Source organism: Cavia porcellus, unplaced genomic scaffold, assembly GCF_034190915.1.
Source record: "Cavia porcellus strain 051 isolate PalLab524CR breed Dunkin Hartley unplaced genomic scaffold, mCavPor4.1 scaffold_11, whole genome shotgun sequence".
NCBI lineage: Eukaryota > Metazoa > Chordata > Mammalia > Rodentia > Caviidae > Cavia > Cavia porcellus.
Window position 1 is genome coordinate 42,238,186 of NW_026947494.1, and position 18,372 is coordinate 42,256,557.

An 18,372-nucleotide genomic window follows, 5' to 3' on the forward strand; every position below is an offset into this window, starting at 1 on the left:
ATCTTGTTTCTCCATTAATTTTGAGACGGTTTTTAAGGGTACATTAGTCTGGGTTGGTGGTTATTTTCTGTCAGAGCTTGGACTACTTCACTCGATGCTCTTCTTTTTGATAGTTTGTGTTGAGAAGTCTGTCATTATTTTGATGGGTCTTCCTTTATAAGTAATCTGTTTCCTTTCTGTGACCACTTTTAATATTCTGCTCTTGTGGTGAATTTCTGGGATCTTGATTATTATATGTCTGGGTGTAGATCTGTTTTGGTTTTAGTTGGCTGGAGTTCTGTATGTCTCATTTATCGGGATATCATTTCTTTTTCCTATTCTTGGGAAGTTTTCCTTAATTATTTCTGTGAACAGCCTTTGTAATTCATTTGTGTTTACTCCTGCTTCTTCACTCACATTTTTTATTCTTAAATTATAGATTCTCTTATCGTCTTCTAGCCTTTGTATTGTTATTTCCTGGTTCCTTGTTATTTTTAAGAGGTCTTTTCTTTTCACAATCACACACTGCAAATCTATCTTCAAATTTTGAGAGGCTAACTTTAGTTTGTGTCAAGGCATTTTGCCAGCTTTCAATGGAGTTTTTAATATCCTGGTAATCTCTTTGGATCTGTTTCACATATTCTAGATTTTGTTTATATTCTTTACCAAAGGTTTCTTTATCTGGGCTCCTCCATTCTTCCATCTGTGGGCTTAGCATTTCTTTTATTAATCTTTTTATATTGCTTCACTTGGATTAGAATTTCAGTTTTAAGTCTGTCTATGAGATCACGGAAGTATTTCTTTATGTCTGCTGATGCTGTGGCCGATATTGCATGATTCCTGCACTGGATCTCTTCTGCATTTACCTCTCCTGGACTTATTTTCCCAGGGTCAGCAGCTGGAAGCTTTTTCTTATTTCTTTCTCTTGTCATGTTTCTGGTTTCTTTTAGACAGGTGTATGATGGAGGTCTCAGGCTCTCTCTGTATTGCTTATGGTTTTTCTGAAGCGTGCTGGTTGGGGGTTGCTGCCTTCTCCAGTTTGCTGTTATCTGAGGTGCATGCAAGAATGATGCAGGCTGGCTCCTCTCCTCTGAGTCAAGTCAACCGGTGAGTGCCTTCAGCACATTAATCTGTGCTGTGCGGACATCACAGATTCAGGATAGTTTCGTCCCTGACTATTGGGTCCCGACCAGAGGTGTAACCCAGCCCAAGCAGGTCCCACCAGTCCTCTCTGGGCCATCGTCGGCTGACTGATGCCACTGCGGTTCCGGGTTCAGGCTTGTCCTGCCCAACTCCAGTATGTTGAAGAGCTGGCCACAATCACCACGGGACCCAATTTCCAGCACTCACCGCGAATTAATGCAGCTCTCCACCTTGGCTCCACTCTGTGCTGTGCCACATCCTCCTGCAAAGGGCCCAGGACTCACCAACTCCCGTTTTCAGTGGCTGTGGCTTCAGTGCGACCATGAATTGTCTAACTCCACAGCGTGCCCAGCTCAACATGGGACGGGTCTCAGTGAGCACGGCTGGTTCCAGCCTTTCAACCACGTTTTTCCTTCCTTTTTTTTTTTTTCCTCAGTTTCTTCCTGAGTCATGAGAATCCCTCTCCTTTCATCTGGTGTTCTCCATGTTGTTAAATTCTAGCATCTGAGTTGTTTTTCTCAGAGAGGCTCTCTACCCAGCTACCTGTCAAGCCATCATCTTCAGAACTCTACCCTTCATTTGTACCTAGTTTGTTTTTCTTGCCTTACTGCTTTGACCAGAATTTGCAGTTTTGATTATTACAAATTATTATATCTAACATCCTTTTAGCCTATTTCCTGCTTTAGTGGAAATCTTTTTTACTAATGGGAATTTTTTTTTTTTTTTTTACTTTTGACTTAACAATTTTTTTAAAATTCAAAGCCAGCCATGGTGGCACATAATAGTAATCCCAATTTTCTGGGAAACTGAGGCAAGAGGATTGCAAGTTCAAGCCCAGACTGGGCAATTATACTGAGTTGAGACTGTTTCAAAATCAAACACTTTATTAAAAAAAAAAATGTACTGGGTATATAGCTCAGTGCAAAAGGCCTTGGGTACAGTTTCCAGTATCACCAAAGAACAAAATAGAATAGGTTAGTTGGGCACAATAGCATGTACCTGTATTCCAAGATGCTATGGAGGCTCAGGAAAGAGACACTTGAGAACAGTCTGAACAACATAATGAGACGGTTCTCAAAAGGAAAAAAGAAAAAAAATCAGGAATGGATATTAAATTTCATTAAATGTTTTCCTTATATCTATGGAAGGTTAAGTAGCTGGAATAATGGTGGCTTACTGATGACACAGGTTGCTATTATTAACCCATTTCCATCTGCTTGAACCATAGTGGTTCAGAGCCACTTGGCAATAAGACATAAGAATTATGGCCCTGTTATGAACATGTTATATTAATTTTTTTAATAAGTAACATGATCACAATAAAGTCTGTATTACTATACCACCTTTCCAGGAAATAAATCTTTGTTCTGGTTCTTTAGATTTTTCCCTACATTTTCTTTTACTGTTTTAATCTTATTCTTAACTATGTCGTTGTGCATATCAACACTCATAAGTTATTTGATCATATTTATGTTTTTACTTTTGTTTTCAATATAACTAATTTAACAATTAACTGAGAAATTATAATCTGCTTAATCTTAGCACTCTAAGAGACTGAGACAGGGGAATCACAGTTCCTGAACAGTTTGAGACTTGGTAAGATCCTGCCTCAAAGTAAAAATAAAAGGTTGAGATACAGCTCAAGTGCAAAAGTCCTTTAGTCCCCAAAATTTAAAACCAGAAAAAAAGGAAGACGACCAATATAAATTTACCATTGTTATCAATACTAACATAGCCAGCCATTTGAAGTTCTTTTGTTTAGGAGGAGGGTTCGCTATAGAAATACATATGATTATTGGGACCCCCGAGGAATCTTACAATAGCAACCATAGTATATGACCAAAACATCAATAGCAGTTTAGGGTTTTCTATTTAGTGAATGCTACTTCCCATGTTTTCCTCTGTTTATATCTTTTTATTGCCCAAATTACTTCTGTAGTCTTCTTTTGTTTATTTCCAGATTTCTATATGAGTTTCTACAAAATTGTCACCTGTAAGAGATTGTGCAGTAAACCTTTGTAGTAAGCAGTGCTCTGCTTTCTTATAAAAATAACACCTCTGAAATTATATTTTGTAAAAACCCTATGTGCACTTTTAAGTATTAACTCTAGTCTCAATTAAAGAACACAATTGGATGTCTAATTTTGGTACTTTAGTTTTTGAAGTGAACTTAAGTTAAATGATGGAACATTTGTTAAGAAAAGTGGATATTGTGGCTATTTTTGTTTTAGTGATGATACTAGAGAAACTTACAGTAGGATATGTTCCAAAAAACTCATTGTAAATTGAAAATACCATAAATCAAAAATATGTTTAGTACCACTTATTGTCATAGATTAGCAATACAGTTTGCTGTAAAATTATCAATTGTTTATTTATCATGGTGTTCTAGGTGGGTAATTGGGAGCTATAGTTCATTGCTGCTGCTCAGTATTGTAAGAAGATCAGGGCTGGGGATGTAGCTCAGTGGCACAGCACCTGCCTGGCAAGCCTGAGGCCTTGGGAAGATCATAGCACATACTGCTAGCCCAAGAAAAGATTATAATTTAAAATTTGAAGTATAGTAGGGTGTGTAATACTTTGGCATATTGGAAATATCAAACCTTGAGTTAAACCATCCTAAGCTAGGAACCATCTGTACAAGCAATTTTATTTACTGTAATCTTCTTGATACTGAATTTATAAGATCCGTTTGAGAATCTTCTTGGGTTTTTAAATTCAACTCTAATTCTTTTCTCATTTTTTGAGTAAAATGATTTTATTAAAGACTAGATGAATGTCTTTAAAATTATAATTTTATTATTTGACAACATATGTTAGAAACAGAAAAATACATTTTAGAAACTGCTTCAAATAAAATATTGTATCAGTAGTATTGTAAACCCAAATATCGAGTTCAGTCGTCCAAGTATTGTAATCCTCTTTCTAGTTTTCCTCACAATCCAAAAGGTTATATTGATAATCCCATTGAGACATCATTGGAATCCCAGCAGGTTAATTTCAACCTACCATTATCAGTTTAATCCACAGCAAGAGTAAAGATACCAAGACAAATTCCTAGTTAAAGGCAGCCAAGGGGTCCTAAGTCCAATCCTCCTGAGAACATGCAGACAAAGGCCTCCTCTCCTAGGCCTTTCCCAGCATTTATTATCTTGTGAAGCAAGGGGGTGGCTCAGGAATGAGTGATAGTGAGGATGTCTGGGATTACTGAGTAACTTGACTGGCTGGCCAGGTACAAGAATGGCATCTCTGTAATTTGCAGAGATAAAGATATGCAGAATGGTCAATTTACATAACCCAATTAAGATAGTAGTAGAAATTGTTTTGGGGGTTTAACGCTTCAGTTTCTGATATGCAAACTCTTGTGCCCTGGGGAGTCGTAGCCTACTATCTTGAGGCTTGTACCCAATTGACATTCCCGGAGCTGTTTGCTCTAACATCTTGCCAGCTCAATCCTGTATTGTGGAGAGCACCATGCCAGGAAACAGGACTGTCTGATGGCTATAGACTTTGCACATTAGCACCTCGACTAGCCTTATTTGCAATGCTCAGAGCCAATTGAAGAGAGAAGGAAATACCCTAGCCAGCCTTTTACATATCATTAAAAGGAAATGAGTCTCCAAGTAATCAAAAGTTTTGAATTCAAAGGGAGTCACTGGAGTTGTCTCCCACAAGTAGCATTAATAGTAACTATTTGTTATTATAGTTTATTTTCTAAACATTTATGTTAAATATTGAGGTTTTTTTCACTAAGCTTAATATTAAAATCTTGGGAAAATTTTTTTTTTCCTTTCAGGGCTGATCCCTTGTCCAACATGGTTCTAACCTTCAGTACCAAAGAAGATGCAGTTGCCTTTGCAGAAAAAAATGGTATGATGTGTTTTTCTTTTTCTTATATGAAAAATAAAGATAAGATTTTATGTTTTTAATTAAAGCTATTTAGGAATATAGAATGTAAATTGAAAGGAAGCTCCTAGGAATCTAAGTCAATAGTCTTCATATGTTTTACTGCATTAAAATACCTCCTCAAAAAAATCTAAAATATGATGATACCCAGTGTTATATATAAAAGTCAAAATGCTCTAATTTGAAGGGACAGGGAATAAGACCTCTTGTCTAACACCTACTTCCTTCATGAATCCTCTGAATAATCATTAAAATTTGGTTATTTACATCTTAGTTGAATTTATCATAAGGTGGTCTACTTCAGTTTGATGTCTCTATTAATTTCTTTCTTACTTTGAACCAAAATTTGGTATATGTTCCTCTACCTAAATCTCTTAATTATTTGAAAATGGTTATTAGTCATAGTCACTTTAAAGTTTTATTTTTTTTACTTTACAGTTTTCTTTAAGCTAAAATATTTATATTTTCTACCTTTCTTGATATGGTAGGCCTAATATGTATTATAATCTCAATTGCACAATTATATTAATGCAGCTAAGAATATACTTGCTTTGGGGACACTCATGTTATGCTGTTGGTTTATGTTGTTCTTGCTATCAGCAACCACATAAAATGTCTTTTTTTCTCCTTCATTTTCTGCTGTTAAGCCCTAAGCCCACAATAAACAGTGAAAAGAGGTGTGAAGTCAGACCAGTCTGTATTCTCATTCTTATTATACCACTTTGAAGTTGTATGATTTTGAATGAATTTTATAGTAGATTTATGTTTCATTTTCAAATAGTATTTAACCCATGAGGTGGAAATACATGTGAAAGGATTTTGCCCTAAATGAGATGCCGTAGCGGTGGGATGCACTGGGAGGTGGAAGGTCACCTTCCTCGCCCCTACACAATTTATCTGTGGCACGAAATGAATTCCAATGGGCTACCTGTGCATCAGTAATGTCCCTTAGGCTCCACCGCAAACCTAAGCTACGTGTATGCCCCCACACCACGTGTCTGTGTCTGGTAGAGAGAAAGCCAGACCCCAGAAGTCATGGAGTCTCTCTCCACATTCTTAAAATAAAGGCCACTTTTATCTCAGATTTCTATCTTTTTAGTTGCGCCGAAAATTCTGTCAACATGTACCTGCCACGTGGACACTTGTTTATGATGAGTTATGACTCTCACCTCCCTCCACCTGATATTTATCTTATTTATTCCTGTAGTTTTAAATGTGCTTCTGTAACATTTGAACCCAATGCATTCTGTTTGACATGTTAGAAAGTCTCCAGAATTTAGCATTGAAAAAGATAGTCAGGTTTTAGTTATTCAGACTGAATATGACTTTAATTTAGTTACCTATTTCAATGAGATAGTCTAAGTAGTCTGAGATAGTCTAAGTCTAAGTAGATTGTTACCATTAAGCCTTGTGTCAGTATAAACCGTTATTGGGCATATCTTAACTCATCTGACATATCAGTGTGAAAGCACTGTAAATGTTATTACCTGAACTACTTTCTTTTGTTCCTCACTTTGTAATATATAGCTTATGAGTAAAGCCAGGGGTTACTGGTAAGTAGTACCATGGCAGAACTCATGCTTAGCATGCATAAAATCCAAGCTGTGATCCTCAGGATTATGCCCTCCTTCCTCTGAAAAAAGGGCTAAAACAGAACTCCTGGATTTGAATCCACAGTGGGAAATTACGCTTTCATACTTCTCTTTCCCCATATATAAAATAGGAATTCCTGTGAGAATTAAATGACATTAAAAGCCACGTGGAAGCCAGGTGTAGTGATTCATGGCCGTAATCCCAGCACTTGGGAGGCTGAGGCAGGAGGATTACTGCAAATTCCTAGGCTACGTAGCAAGAACCTATCTCAAAAAAACCAAAATAAATAAATGCAACAAAATGAAGCCAAGTGCTGACATATAGTAACTGTATAATAGTATGTCAAGTATATCCAATTATGTTGTCAGTAATAGACTACAAAAATGTTTTTTATAAAAACATGTGTAATTCCATATTAACCTCTTTTGGCAAGTTCTAAATTTCTTAATTATATAAATGTTTTCAAAATAGTCTGTCTTTAAGTTACTATGATTTAGAACAACATCAAAATACTGTTTTAATTAAGCTGTAATATAGTTATCAAATACAGGGGCTTGGGTTTTAGCTCAGCAGTGTTAATGCCTGCTTGGCAAACATGGGGTCATGAGTTCAATCCCTGGGACCAAAACAAAAAAACAAAACAAAACTATATATATATATATATGGTTATCAAATACAGTTCTAGTGTTCTCTATCCTTTTTTCTTACCATATTTCATGTCTAACACCTTGAAGATTACTTATTTGTGGTCTATAACATGAGTTTAATAACAGGAAATTTAATTAAATCCATGGTTAATCTCTAAGTGGTCACAAGGACTACATGATTACAGTTGTCATGTGAATTAATACATGTGAATCACAGCTGCTATTAAAATCAGCTGCTATTAAAATCAGCTGCCTTTCCAATCTAATTTTTATGTTCCCAGGAAAGAAAATTCAGTAAATAATCAAAGTCATTAGCAAATATAATTTGAACAAGCTTACTTGGAAAGCTGTTGGCTAACAGGATCAGGGTTTTTGATCTATGATACAGAAAGAATTATGCCTGTCTTGGTCACAAAATTTGACATATAATAGACATTGAATATCTAGTGAAATTAAAGATGTTCTAAGAAAATATTTCTTAAAACTTTGTAGCCACTCTTATCTCCTGAGGACATTTTCATGATTATTCCACTCTTCAGTTCACTGTGATACTTGTGATCCTCCTGGTTTATTTTACATTTACCATTATATATCTTTAAATATCTAAGCCCTGCTTCTTCAGCTGCAGTGGAACCAAACCCTAAAGAAACAGTATTGCCATTTTACAGTATCATAAGATAAAGATCTTTACCAAATTCCCTAGCAAGCAGCTCCATGTAGATTCACTCTTTTTTTTTTTTTTTTTTTTTTTTTTTGTGGTGGTACCAGGGATCAAACTTAGGACCTTGCACTTGCCAGGCAGGTGCTTATGTCGCTGAGCTAAATCCTTAGCCCTAGATTCACTCTTGCTGGTAAACAGTAATGAGGAATATAAAAATGGATCTTTCCTCTAAACTTAACATCATGTTGTTACAAGGAGATACTGTTGAAGGTTCTGGTAATTTGAGGCATTAAAAAAAAAAAAAGGTTTAGAAGCCCTATTTGTAAAAACTGCTAGGTGAAGAGGTTGGTGCCTGGGCTGGGGATGCAGTGCTTACCTGGCATGAAAGACCCTGGGTTCTGTCTCCAGTACCACGCACACACAATAGGAGCTAGGATTCTAACTCCACAATTGTCTACCTCACAAGACAGCTTGAAAACATGCTTCACTGCATACAACCTTTGATAAACATGTTTATTCATCTTTGAAATGAGAGGTTAGTAGTTTGGGTAATACACAAAACTATATATTTCAAAGATACTAAGCTTGTGAACTACCTTATTTGTCTATTACTGTCCATTCCAGTAACCTACTTATGTGCTTTAAAAAGGAAGGTGATTTTTCTAGATACATGTGATTTTGTGTTCATAGTCAAATCTGATGTTAAAGTTACACATTTATGAGCATTAAATACCTATTTTTCAATAATACTGGAACTAAGAGGTTAGGGTAAAACTGCCACATAAAGAAAAAACGAAAATTTATATTCTCAAGGAGTATTCTGAAAGTAAACAACATAACCTTCTTAGTTTTCTCATTTCCCACATGTCTAAATGTTAGAAAAATAAGTCATGATCTTCATTTCCCTTAGCATAAAAGATCATATTGTAGAGATTGAGTATAATGAGGAATAAGATTGTCAAGATTTAGTTACTTTCTAGAAAACATACTGGTGCCCTCTAATTAGATTTTGAGACTCAAGTAGCAAGTATCATCATTACAAAAGTTAACATTCGGGGCTGGGGATTTAGCTCAGTGGCATAAGCACCTGCCTTGCAAGCAGGCGGTCATGAGTTCGATCCCCGTTTCCGGAAAAAAGAAAAAAAAAAAGTTAACATTCATAGACAGTAATTAATAATCCTCATAACAACTCTAAGAAGCATGAAGAATTATTAGCCTCATAGTTTAAGGAAGCTGAGGTTTGCAGACATTAAGTAACAAGGTCACATACTTGTAAGTTAGTGAGCAAGATTTATTTGAAAATTTATGTTCATTCATTTATGTATTTTCTGTGATGGTTTTCCATGACAGTGGTGAAATGGAGTAGTTTAATAGAGGCCATATGGCCCCCAAAGCCTGAAAATAATTACTAGTTGGCCCTTTACAGAAAAAAGTTACCTGATCTCTGGTTGTCTAAGCCATTAACACAGTGCCTTAAATATCTGACATTTTAATACAGTCAAAAGTACTCTGTAATGTATTCAAACATTTTCAAGAATCTATGTTACTAGACAGATTCCTCAAATGATAAAAATCTTCACAATATAAACACTTTTCATGAAAACACTAATTTACCTATACTAATGTGTGACCCACTTGTCCTTTCTGCCATTGTCACTTACACTGTTTCATAACCTTATCTCTGCCTGTGAAATTCAAATTTGTCTTTAAAACCAACTTTTTATGCAATCTCCTTTCCTAATACTTTTTTGTTTGTTTGGTGTGGTGCTAGGAATTGAACCCACGGCCTTACACGTGCTAAGAAAATGCTGTATCATTTAGCTATATCTGTAGATCTCTTTCTTGTTCTGCCACTCCTTACCGTCTCTCACCCTTACTGGATGAGCTGTCTAATGTCTCCAGTGGGGAATAGCCCTCATACTCAAACTGTACTATTTTATCTTGCCTACTAAATTAGAAGTACCTGCCAGGAAAAAATACCAAGTCTCATTTGTCTTTAATCTGCTCAGTAAATGTTGGTGAATATAACCAGTAAATTTAGAGATCTTATATATTATTTTGCAAGTTATTTTAAACTTTTCTATAAATCATTTTAATTGTTGCTTCTGTCTTTTAATGGCCTTTTTAATCTCCTCTAATTAGAAATCTGAAGAAAACTATTAGAATGATATACGAATTCTTTTGTAGGGGAAAAGAATTTTCATTTTGTCCCTGAAGATTTGACATTTGAGTCTATGAAATAAACCGACAGTAAAATACGAGACTAAAAAAGGGTCAGTGTTAAATGGAATCTCTTTTTGATTTTTGAGGAGTCTCCGTAATGATTGATGATTTCCACACTGGGTTATACTATTCTATATTCCTACCAACAATGTAGAGGGGTCCTTTTCCTCTACAGCCTCTCCTACATTTGTTGTTATTTGATTTATTGATGATGGCCATTTTTTGTGGAGCAAAATGGAATCTCAGTATGGTTTTAATTTACATTTCTCTAATGACTAAAGGTGTTGAACTTTTTAATATATGTATTAGCCATTTGTATTTCTTCTGAAATTTCAGTTGCACATGTTTTGATTGTGTCTTATTTTGGGAGCTTTACTTTAAATTTTTATATATTCTAGATATTAGTTCTCTGTTCAAGGAATAGCTGGCAGATTATTTTTTTCGCATTCTGTAGGATGTCTCTTCAATCTGTTGGTTGTTTCCTTAGCCAGAAGAGTTAAGGATACCATATTACAGTGATACACGCATACCCATGTTTATAGCAGCACAATTTACGGTAGCTAACACTTAGAAGCAACCTGTATGTCCATCTACAGATGAATGGATAAGAAAAATGTACTATGTATATAACAGAGTACTACTCTACCGTGAAGAAAGATAAAGCCCAGAATATAAACAGCAAAATGAAAGATAGGTAATAAGAAATAGAAGGTTTTCTTGCAAAAGGGAAAGAGCCCATGAAGGAGTAAGGAAAGAGGAAAGAAGAAAGGAATGAAAAAAAACATGCTTTATGTACATGTACTAACTTCCTGTGAGGAGTATAATCATCATGTAATGCAAACACGTACTACTAAAAAATACATAAATTTTTTAACAGCACCAAATGATTAAAATATTAATATCCTGAGCTAAGAAATGAATAAAAGCTTTGGTTTTAAATAGGTAGGGGTGACAGGTTGTAGGCATGGGGAACAAAGGTATCTTATGAAGATAAATGCTCAGGGGCAGTCTTCAGAGGCGATAACAGGTTTTGGCAGAGTTTCTCTGAGTAAGATGGCATCTACTTTTCAATCTCCTTTTTCTGATACACAAACTAATCTGCTCTGTTGTACGGGATTATAGAAAAGGAGTTCATGACAGTTGTATGCCTCTCTAGGAACTGCTTTTAGTTGATTAAGAGGAATTCAAAGAAAGCTCCAGTGAAAAAAAACGGCCAGAGACGTGATGGTGGAAAAAGTTCAAGAAGACCCTGCTTCTGAGATTGCTTCTTGAGTTCAGAGTACTCAGCATGCCAAAATGTTTTTCTTTAGGGTTTCATTTTATTTTATGATCCTAAATGATTACTGTATTAGTAAAGTACTCTACAATCAAATGTCTTTTGTCAAATTAATTTGGAGTTTAGCCTGTGTTTTTTTTAAGGATTAGCATACCATATTGTATTGCAGCATACTAAAGATGATTATTTTTCACATTACAGTTGTTTCTAAACTCTGTATTATTCTTAATTCTTCCCTTTTTAGAAGAATATTTGAGATCTCAAGAAGTTATCAAAAGAGGCCATGTATGAATGGCGTTCACCTCTAATCCCATCACTTTGGAGGCTAAGGCAGGATTGCTATGAGTTTGAGACCACCCTGGGCTACAAAGTGACTTCAAATCCAGCCTGCAAACTTAGACTCAAAAAAACAAAAAACAAAAATTATCAGAACAAGCCCAAGATCAGTCACATCTCTCCTAATTGATAGAGCCCACATTTTTAGATTTCAGGTACAGTGTTTATTCTGAGATACTATAAGCTGATAATTATTAAAAATTAATCTAGATCTACAGTGTCCAGTTTGATAACAACATATGGGTTGTCCTTGAAATGTGTCTAATTAAAATTGAGATGTGTTATAAATGTAAAATATACACTAGATTGCTAAGACTTACTATCAAAAAAAAGCCATTAATAACTTAGTTCAAGTTGAAATGATAATATTCTAGATATATTGGGCTAAGAAAAGCATGACTAAAGTCCATTTTACTTTTTTAAATTCAGTTCTTTAATGTGTCTAACTAAAAATTTTTAAACTGTATGTGTGATTCACATATTTCCATTGACTAACACTGATCTATATAGTACAGGCCATACATTATATACATATTCTTACACGTTCTATAGTATATGTAAAGTTCAAATTTTATTTTTCTTTGAAAATACAGTTTTGTTTTTCAGAACCCAGTATGAAACCCAGAAATTTATATTTATAGGTCCATCTTTTTGTACAAGAAAATCCTCATTGAATGACAATAAAAGAAGTTTTGTTTTCTGCTGTTGATAATTCCTGCTACTGTCTTTACATGAGACATCTTTACATCTTTATTTTCTTTTCTCACCTCAAATATTCTGGAAGGTGGTTTTTCGGAAGCTGGGGAGTGGGAAAGAAAGAAAACACTGACTACTTCCTGTGGCTTCTCCCATCTTTTGTTCTCCCAAGTCTTTCCTACTCTCAACATACACCCAAAACAAGGTATAAATACCCTGAGTCTTTTTAATTTACCCAGAGACTTATCCTAACCACCTCCCTTGAAACTCAGCATCTACTCCAGAGAACTCATCAAAAATAACCTTTCTTTGTAAAAAGGTAAGACTATGTGAGGTTTACTCTGAAATGCAGATAAACCTTCAGTTCTTTGTGTACTGAGAAGATCTACTTTCTCATGCTTACGGTCTTTGTCTTTCCTTGTGTTATGTGAAGGATGGGGAGGAGAGGAAACTGCATCATGGAGAGAGGAGGTGGGAGACAGCTGTGGAAAATGTGGATGGTAGAAAACTAAGACCTACTACTATTTACATGCTAATGAAAACCAGAAATGGCTTTTCCCCCCTTGTTTGATCTGATTTGAAACTTTGTTACTTTTCTCTGGTATGTCTTTTTACCCTGTGTTTTTCTCATTGTTAGCTATTTAAAAGAAAAAAAGAACAACTCTTTGAAATTCTCAAAATAAAAGGAAACTTCTTTCAGTGCTAGGAGAGCCGAGGACAAACTGAAACGCAGTGTGTTCACAGTGGTCTGTTGGAAGGGAAAACCCATCTCTGAAGCACTAAAAGTTAGAAGCAGGGGAGGAGGCAGACAAAATGATCTTTGGAGATGTAGCTCAGGATTTAGATTTCTCCTGCACATGCCACCACAGTAAGGAAGGTCTGGGCTTTACCTTAACCTCTTAGTTTCAACCTCACTCCATACAGCTGTTCAGAAACAACCTCCCAACAAAAGAATCCTAACTCTCATGCAGATAACACACTGCAAAGTAAAATAATTTCACTCATGATATGAGAACAAGCCAGATGTTATAACAGCACAGATTTATGTAGAATGAAATAATTTTGAGGTGAATTGCAAAATTGTTTTTCCTCACCTTGGGAAAAGAGTGTCAATTAAATTAGAACTCACAGGACATAGGGCAGAGTTTATATGCTTATCAGGTGTGTGTAACTTTAAAGAATTGCCAAATAGATGAAGACAGACAACAAAAATAAAACTGATAATGCTGAAGGGCAAAAGTATATTCGACATAGTCCATAGTTTTCCACTGATACAAAAGCTTTGATTCTCTCCTTCCCCATCTCAGTAGCCCCTTACTTGGAATTTCATTTTCCCACAGGATACTGTTATAGATAGCCAGTAATTAATATCCTGATTGGCTTAAGGGAAAATTCTGTGGTTCTGATTATTTCTTTGGAAATAAAAATAATACTATATAGCAAGTATTTTACTTAAAAAGGAATGTTAAAGGGACCGTTGGCTCAAATCAAAGGTTTTTTTTTTGTGCTGTGTGTGTCTGTGGTTGGAGAGGTGTCACAGCTGTAACAGATATTGTGGGGCATTAGTTAATAAATATCAGGTGGCTCATATTTGCATCTTACATGCTTGTTAAAATAGTTTTCATGGAAAGAATTGCTTTGCCAGTGTATCCAAAATTTTATATCTCCTCTATAATGTTTTCTTTAAAAATATCTAAGATTCTTTTAAATTGTTCTAAATCTTCTCTCTCCTAACCCATTAAATCCTTAGTAATTTAGAGGTAGAGGTACTTTTAAAGTGAAGTTACAGAGAAGTTGTTTTTCTTCCTTTTCACCTTGAAATTATATTTTAGATTTATGTTTTGCTTTCTGCCAGGTATAATGTCAGTACATGTGTTGGTAAGGAATTAAGAAACTTTCCAGATACCACATGTATAACCCTTTAGCCTCACAAAGCTTTGTTGTTCTGATGGATGAGTTGGTTAGCAGTGAATTCCAGTATGTCAATTTGTACCAAATTGTGTGTTGGCCTTGTTTTGGCAAAATTTTTAAACTGTTCACTTCCAAACTAATGCCTGGATTTGTTGCTATATTATTAAAGGAGAAAACCCTTTCATAAACAGTGGTGTGTACTTTCATATAAGAGTCATTATGTTAACTAGAGGTAAGACATTTGAGAAGCAATAAAAACTGATTAATTTTTCACTTTTTGCGTTGCTAAATCATAAATGAAGGGGTTCTATAGTCAAAAAGGAATAGAATTCATTTTCTTTTTTTTCTCTTAGATATGGAAGTCATAAGTTACTGTGGTCTGGTTTTGTTCAGGAACTGTCTTTTTTTAGGTGGGGTGTCGTTTGAAAAGATGGCACCTACTGGTTGTATCCTAGGAAATACAATGTTCCACCTACAATGTAGAGATCTACAAAATAAGTTGATGTGTTTCTTCAAAAAGAAATTGGGGATTGAATATTAAAGATCACATTTCAGTTTTACTAAAGCATTTACCTCTATATTCAAAATATTTTTGTGAAAGCATTTTGTATAGCTAGGAAGAGTAAGGACTGTTATTGAGTATCCTAACAAAACAACACATGGAACCATTGTCAGACTACACGTACATTTTTTATAATAAATATTCTGCAGAGTACTAGTGTTTTCAATTCCATGATACCATTCAGAAATGCAAGTTGGGTTATTTAGAAACAAAGTTCAAATGGAACATAGAAATAATGAGTATAATTCATTTAGCTTACCTTGCATGAAGAACATGTTTAATGTATTTTCAAGTGTTTGTTTTTAGTTATTTTCTATTTTTAGCTGCAGTTGACTGCTTATATTGAAATATAATAAGACCAGTAAATTTGCTGTTCCTAGCATTGTAAGGTAGTAACACTTTGGAGGTAAGGTATAAAACTTAGAAATAGGATCAGAGCTAGGCTTGGTGGCAAATTCCTGTGATCTCTGCGCTTGGGAGGCTGAGACAATGAAGATCACTGCAAATTCCAGGATAACCTGGTCTACCTCACACTTCGCAGTCCTTTTTCCCTCAGTCTGCAGAGTAGCTGGAATTATCACTATGCCTGACTTATTTTTCTTTTTTAGATAATCGCAGTAAACTTTGAGACTTGAGTTTCGTAGATCTGTCTTTTGTGGCAAAATTGAATTTCAACTAAGGAGCACCAAATACTGTATTCACTAAGAGGCATTAGAATTTTTTAGACCTCAGAAAATCAAGAGGTTCACTTATTTACAATAATACTCAGTTTGGACACTGTATACATGAATACCACGAATCAGATGTTTTAAGATTAGTTAATTGAAGAAATCCTGAGAGAAGAATGATAAATTATAGGGATGGCAAAATGAATCTTATGAAGAAAAGGAAATTACTAGGATTGGTTGGCCTAAAGAACAGAAGGGTAACTTAATTATATTTTCAAGGAAGAGGGTATTGATTTAGCTGCTCCCCTTAGGAGAAAGTTATTAAGGTTATGAAACACTGAAAAGGGCTTTGGAGAAAAGAGATAAACTCTCCAGAAAGAAGAGACGATTTTGACTGGTAGTTCTTAATTTTGTATGCATAAAATTCTGGAATTGAGAAAAAAGTAAAGTGCAGCTTCTCAGACCCCCACCACAGATTCTGATCCATTGGTCAGTAGTCAGGCCCAAGCACCTGCATTGTCATCAGATAATTTCATGTTATTCTAACTAATGTAGACAGACCTTGAAACAAATAGGGAAAATTTAGTCAGTAGAAGGGCTAACCCAGGTGATCTCTTATGGTCCAAACTCTATAATCTCAATCTTCACCCACACTCACACACATTTTCTTCCATCATTTTGGATGAGTTCCAAACTGTTGTAAAGACACCAGGTTTTAAATGGTGAAATAAGCCATATTGTTCAGTGTTCCACATCACAGATAAAGAAGTCACATGTTGAAACAACGTAGAGAAATCTAAAATTTAAATAATATATAACCATCACTAGTTGAAGAATATTGAGCAAGGAGAAATGAAATAATCAGCTCCAACTTTAATGTGAGACATGATAAATCATCTTTAAACAACATTTGGATCCTCTTGCTACATAGGATAACTGTATAAAGGAGCCAATTTCTAAGTTATTTATATTTTAAATATATTGGCACTCATTCTTGATGTTAAATGAACATTAAATTATAAAAGTTAGTCTCTGCTTACTGTGTTTCTTCAGGTATCCTCTTTAATTCTGTTGTTTGTTTCTTGTGTTTCCCTCTAGGATGGAGCTATGATGTTGAAGAAAGGAAAGTTCCAAAACCTAAGTCCAAATCTTATGGTGCAAACTTTTCCTGGAACAAAAGAACAAGAGTATCCACAAAATAGGTTAGCATTGGTTATATATCTGTGCTGACTATGAATGAAGTCATCTGTGCAGTATTTATAGTCCATGTATCCATCTTTTAATCTAATAAATTTGACCTTTAAACTACAGATTACATTTTATGGTTTCTACTTTAAATGTTTTTGGATGTCTCAAGTTATGTATGTTACAGTTTCCTTTATTTACAGGGATTAGAGATGATCATCTCTAGGAAATCTTGGCATTCACAATGTTTTTAAGGAAGTGCTTGAAATCAGGTGCAGCATTGAAGTTTCATGCTTACTTTTTATAGCCATTCCAGATAATAGTTTATAATCTACCAACCATTATTAAAATACTCTTAAAAATTCTTTTGATCTATTATAGGTAGAGAAGTACATGATAACATCCAAGCTGATACACTTAAGTTAAATCTCCTTATTACTGAATTAACACTTAGTTGTTGGGTTTTTTTGTTTTGTTTTATTTTGTTTTGGTACCAGTCAAACTCATGACCTTGCGCTTGCCAGGCAGGATTTAGCTTATGCCACTAAGCTAAATCCCCAGCCCTACACTTGGTTTTTTTTAAAGGTCTGTGAAATTGAGTGGTATTGCATACTAACTTCTGCCCATTAACAACAGGTATGAGGGGTTCTAGTGATTTTATATTCTTAGGAATTGACTTAGAAAATAAAAACTACTTATTGTTGGGGATTTTCACTGTTCATATTCTTTGGTTTTGTTTCCAGTACTGGTAGTTAAACCCAGAGCTTTTGCAGTGAGCTAAATGCACATCCAGTTTTTATTTTATTTTATTTTGGTACTGGGGATCAAACTCACAACCTTGTGCTTGCTAAGCAGGAGCTTACTAAGCTAAATCAGGAGCCATTGAGCTAAATCTCTGGCCCTAGTTTTTATTTTTTGAGACAGGGTCTTGCCAGGTTGCTTAAGTAGCCTACGCTGGGTTTGAACTTGCACTTACTCTGCTCCTTTAGACTTCCAGCATGCTGGTATTATAAGTGAACACCACCACACCTAGCTTCACACTGTTTTTTGAAAATACATGTTTTTGTTTGTTGGTCATTTAGGTCATACTATGTGAACTATCAAGCACATGCTCTTGTTGGTCTCTTCAATAAACATTAGATATACTAACTTTCACAATAACTCTATTAGATAGGCACTGTTATTTTCCGCATGGTGCGGAGTACCCAGTAAGGCTTAAAAGGATTAAATAACATGCTCAAAATCACATAAATCCTCCATAGCAAAGTTGAGACTGGAACCTATATCCATGTCTTCAAAACCCGTAGTCTAAATTGTAGTAGTTAACAAAGGAAAAGGCTTGATTAATGGCAGATGCTTTCTTTGGATTGTTAATAATGCTCTTCAGTGTCTCAAAAATTACATTTTCCCCTCAATTCCATTTTATACAAACATTAATAACACATTGATCTCCTTCAACAAAAAAAATGCATCAGAGGTTATAAATCTCTGTAATTACGTAGTGGAAAGAAAATTGACAGTCCTTTTTCAAAATGTTAAATGTATATTCCATTTAATTGTTTTAAAATCTAGGCAGATAACCTAGG

General features: G+C 35.0%; 1 protein-coding gene across 1 annotated transcript in view; it reads left to right on the top strand.

Moving 5' to 3' along the window:
- The window catches only part of Ndufs4 (NADH:ubiquinone oxidoreductase subunit S4), a 92,980-nt gene extending 76,069 nt beyond the window's left edge, over window positions 1–16,911 (top strand). The window contains exons 4-5 of the mRNA XM_003470186.5: window positions 4,919–4,992; window positions 16,700–16,911. Coding sequence (XP_003470234.1) covers window positions 4,919–4,992; window positions 16,700–16,803 — 178 coding nt within the window. The 3' untranslated portion in view covers window positions 16,804–16,911. The remainder of the gene's footprint in view (window positions 1–4,918; window positions 4,993–16,699) is intronic.
- Window positions 16,912–18,372: the final 1,461 nt, after the last annotated feature.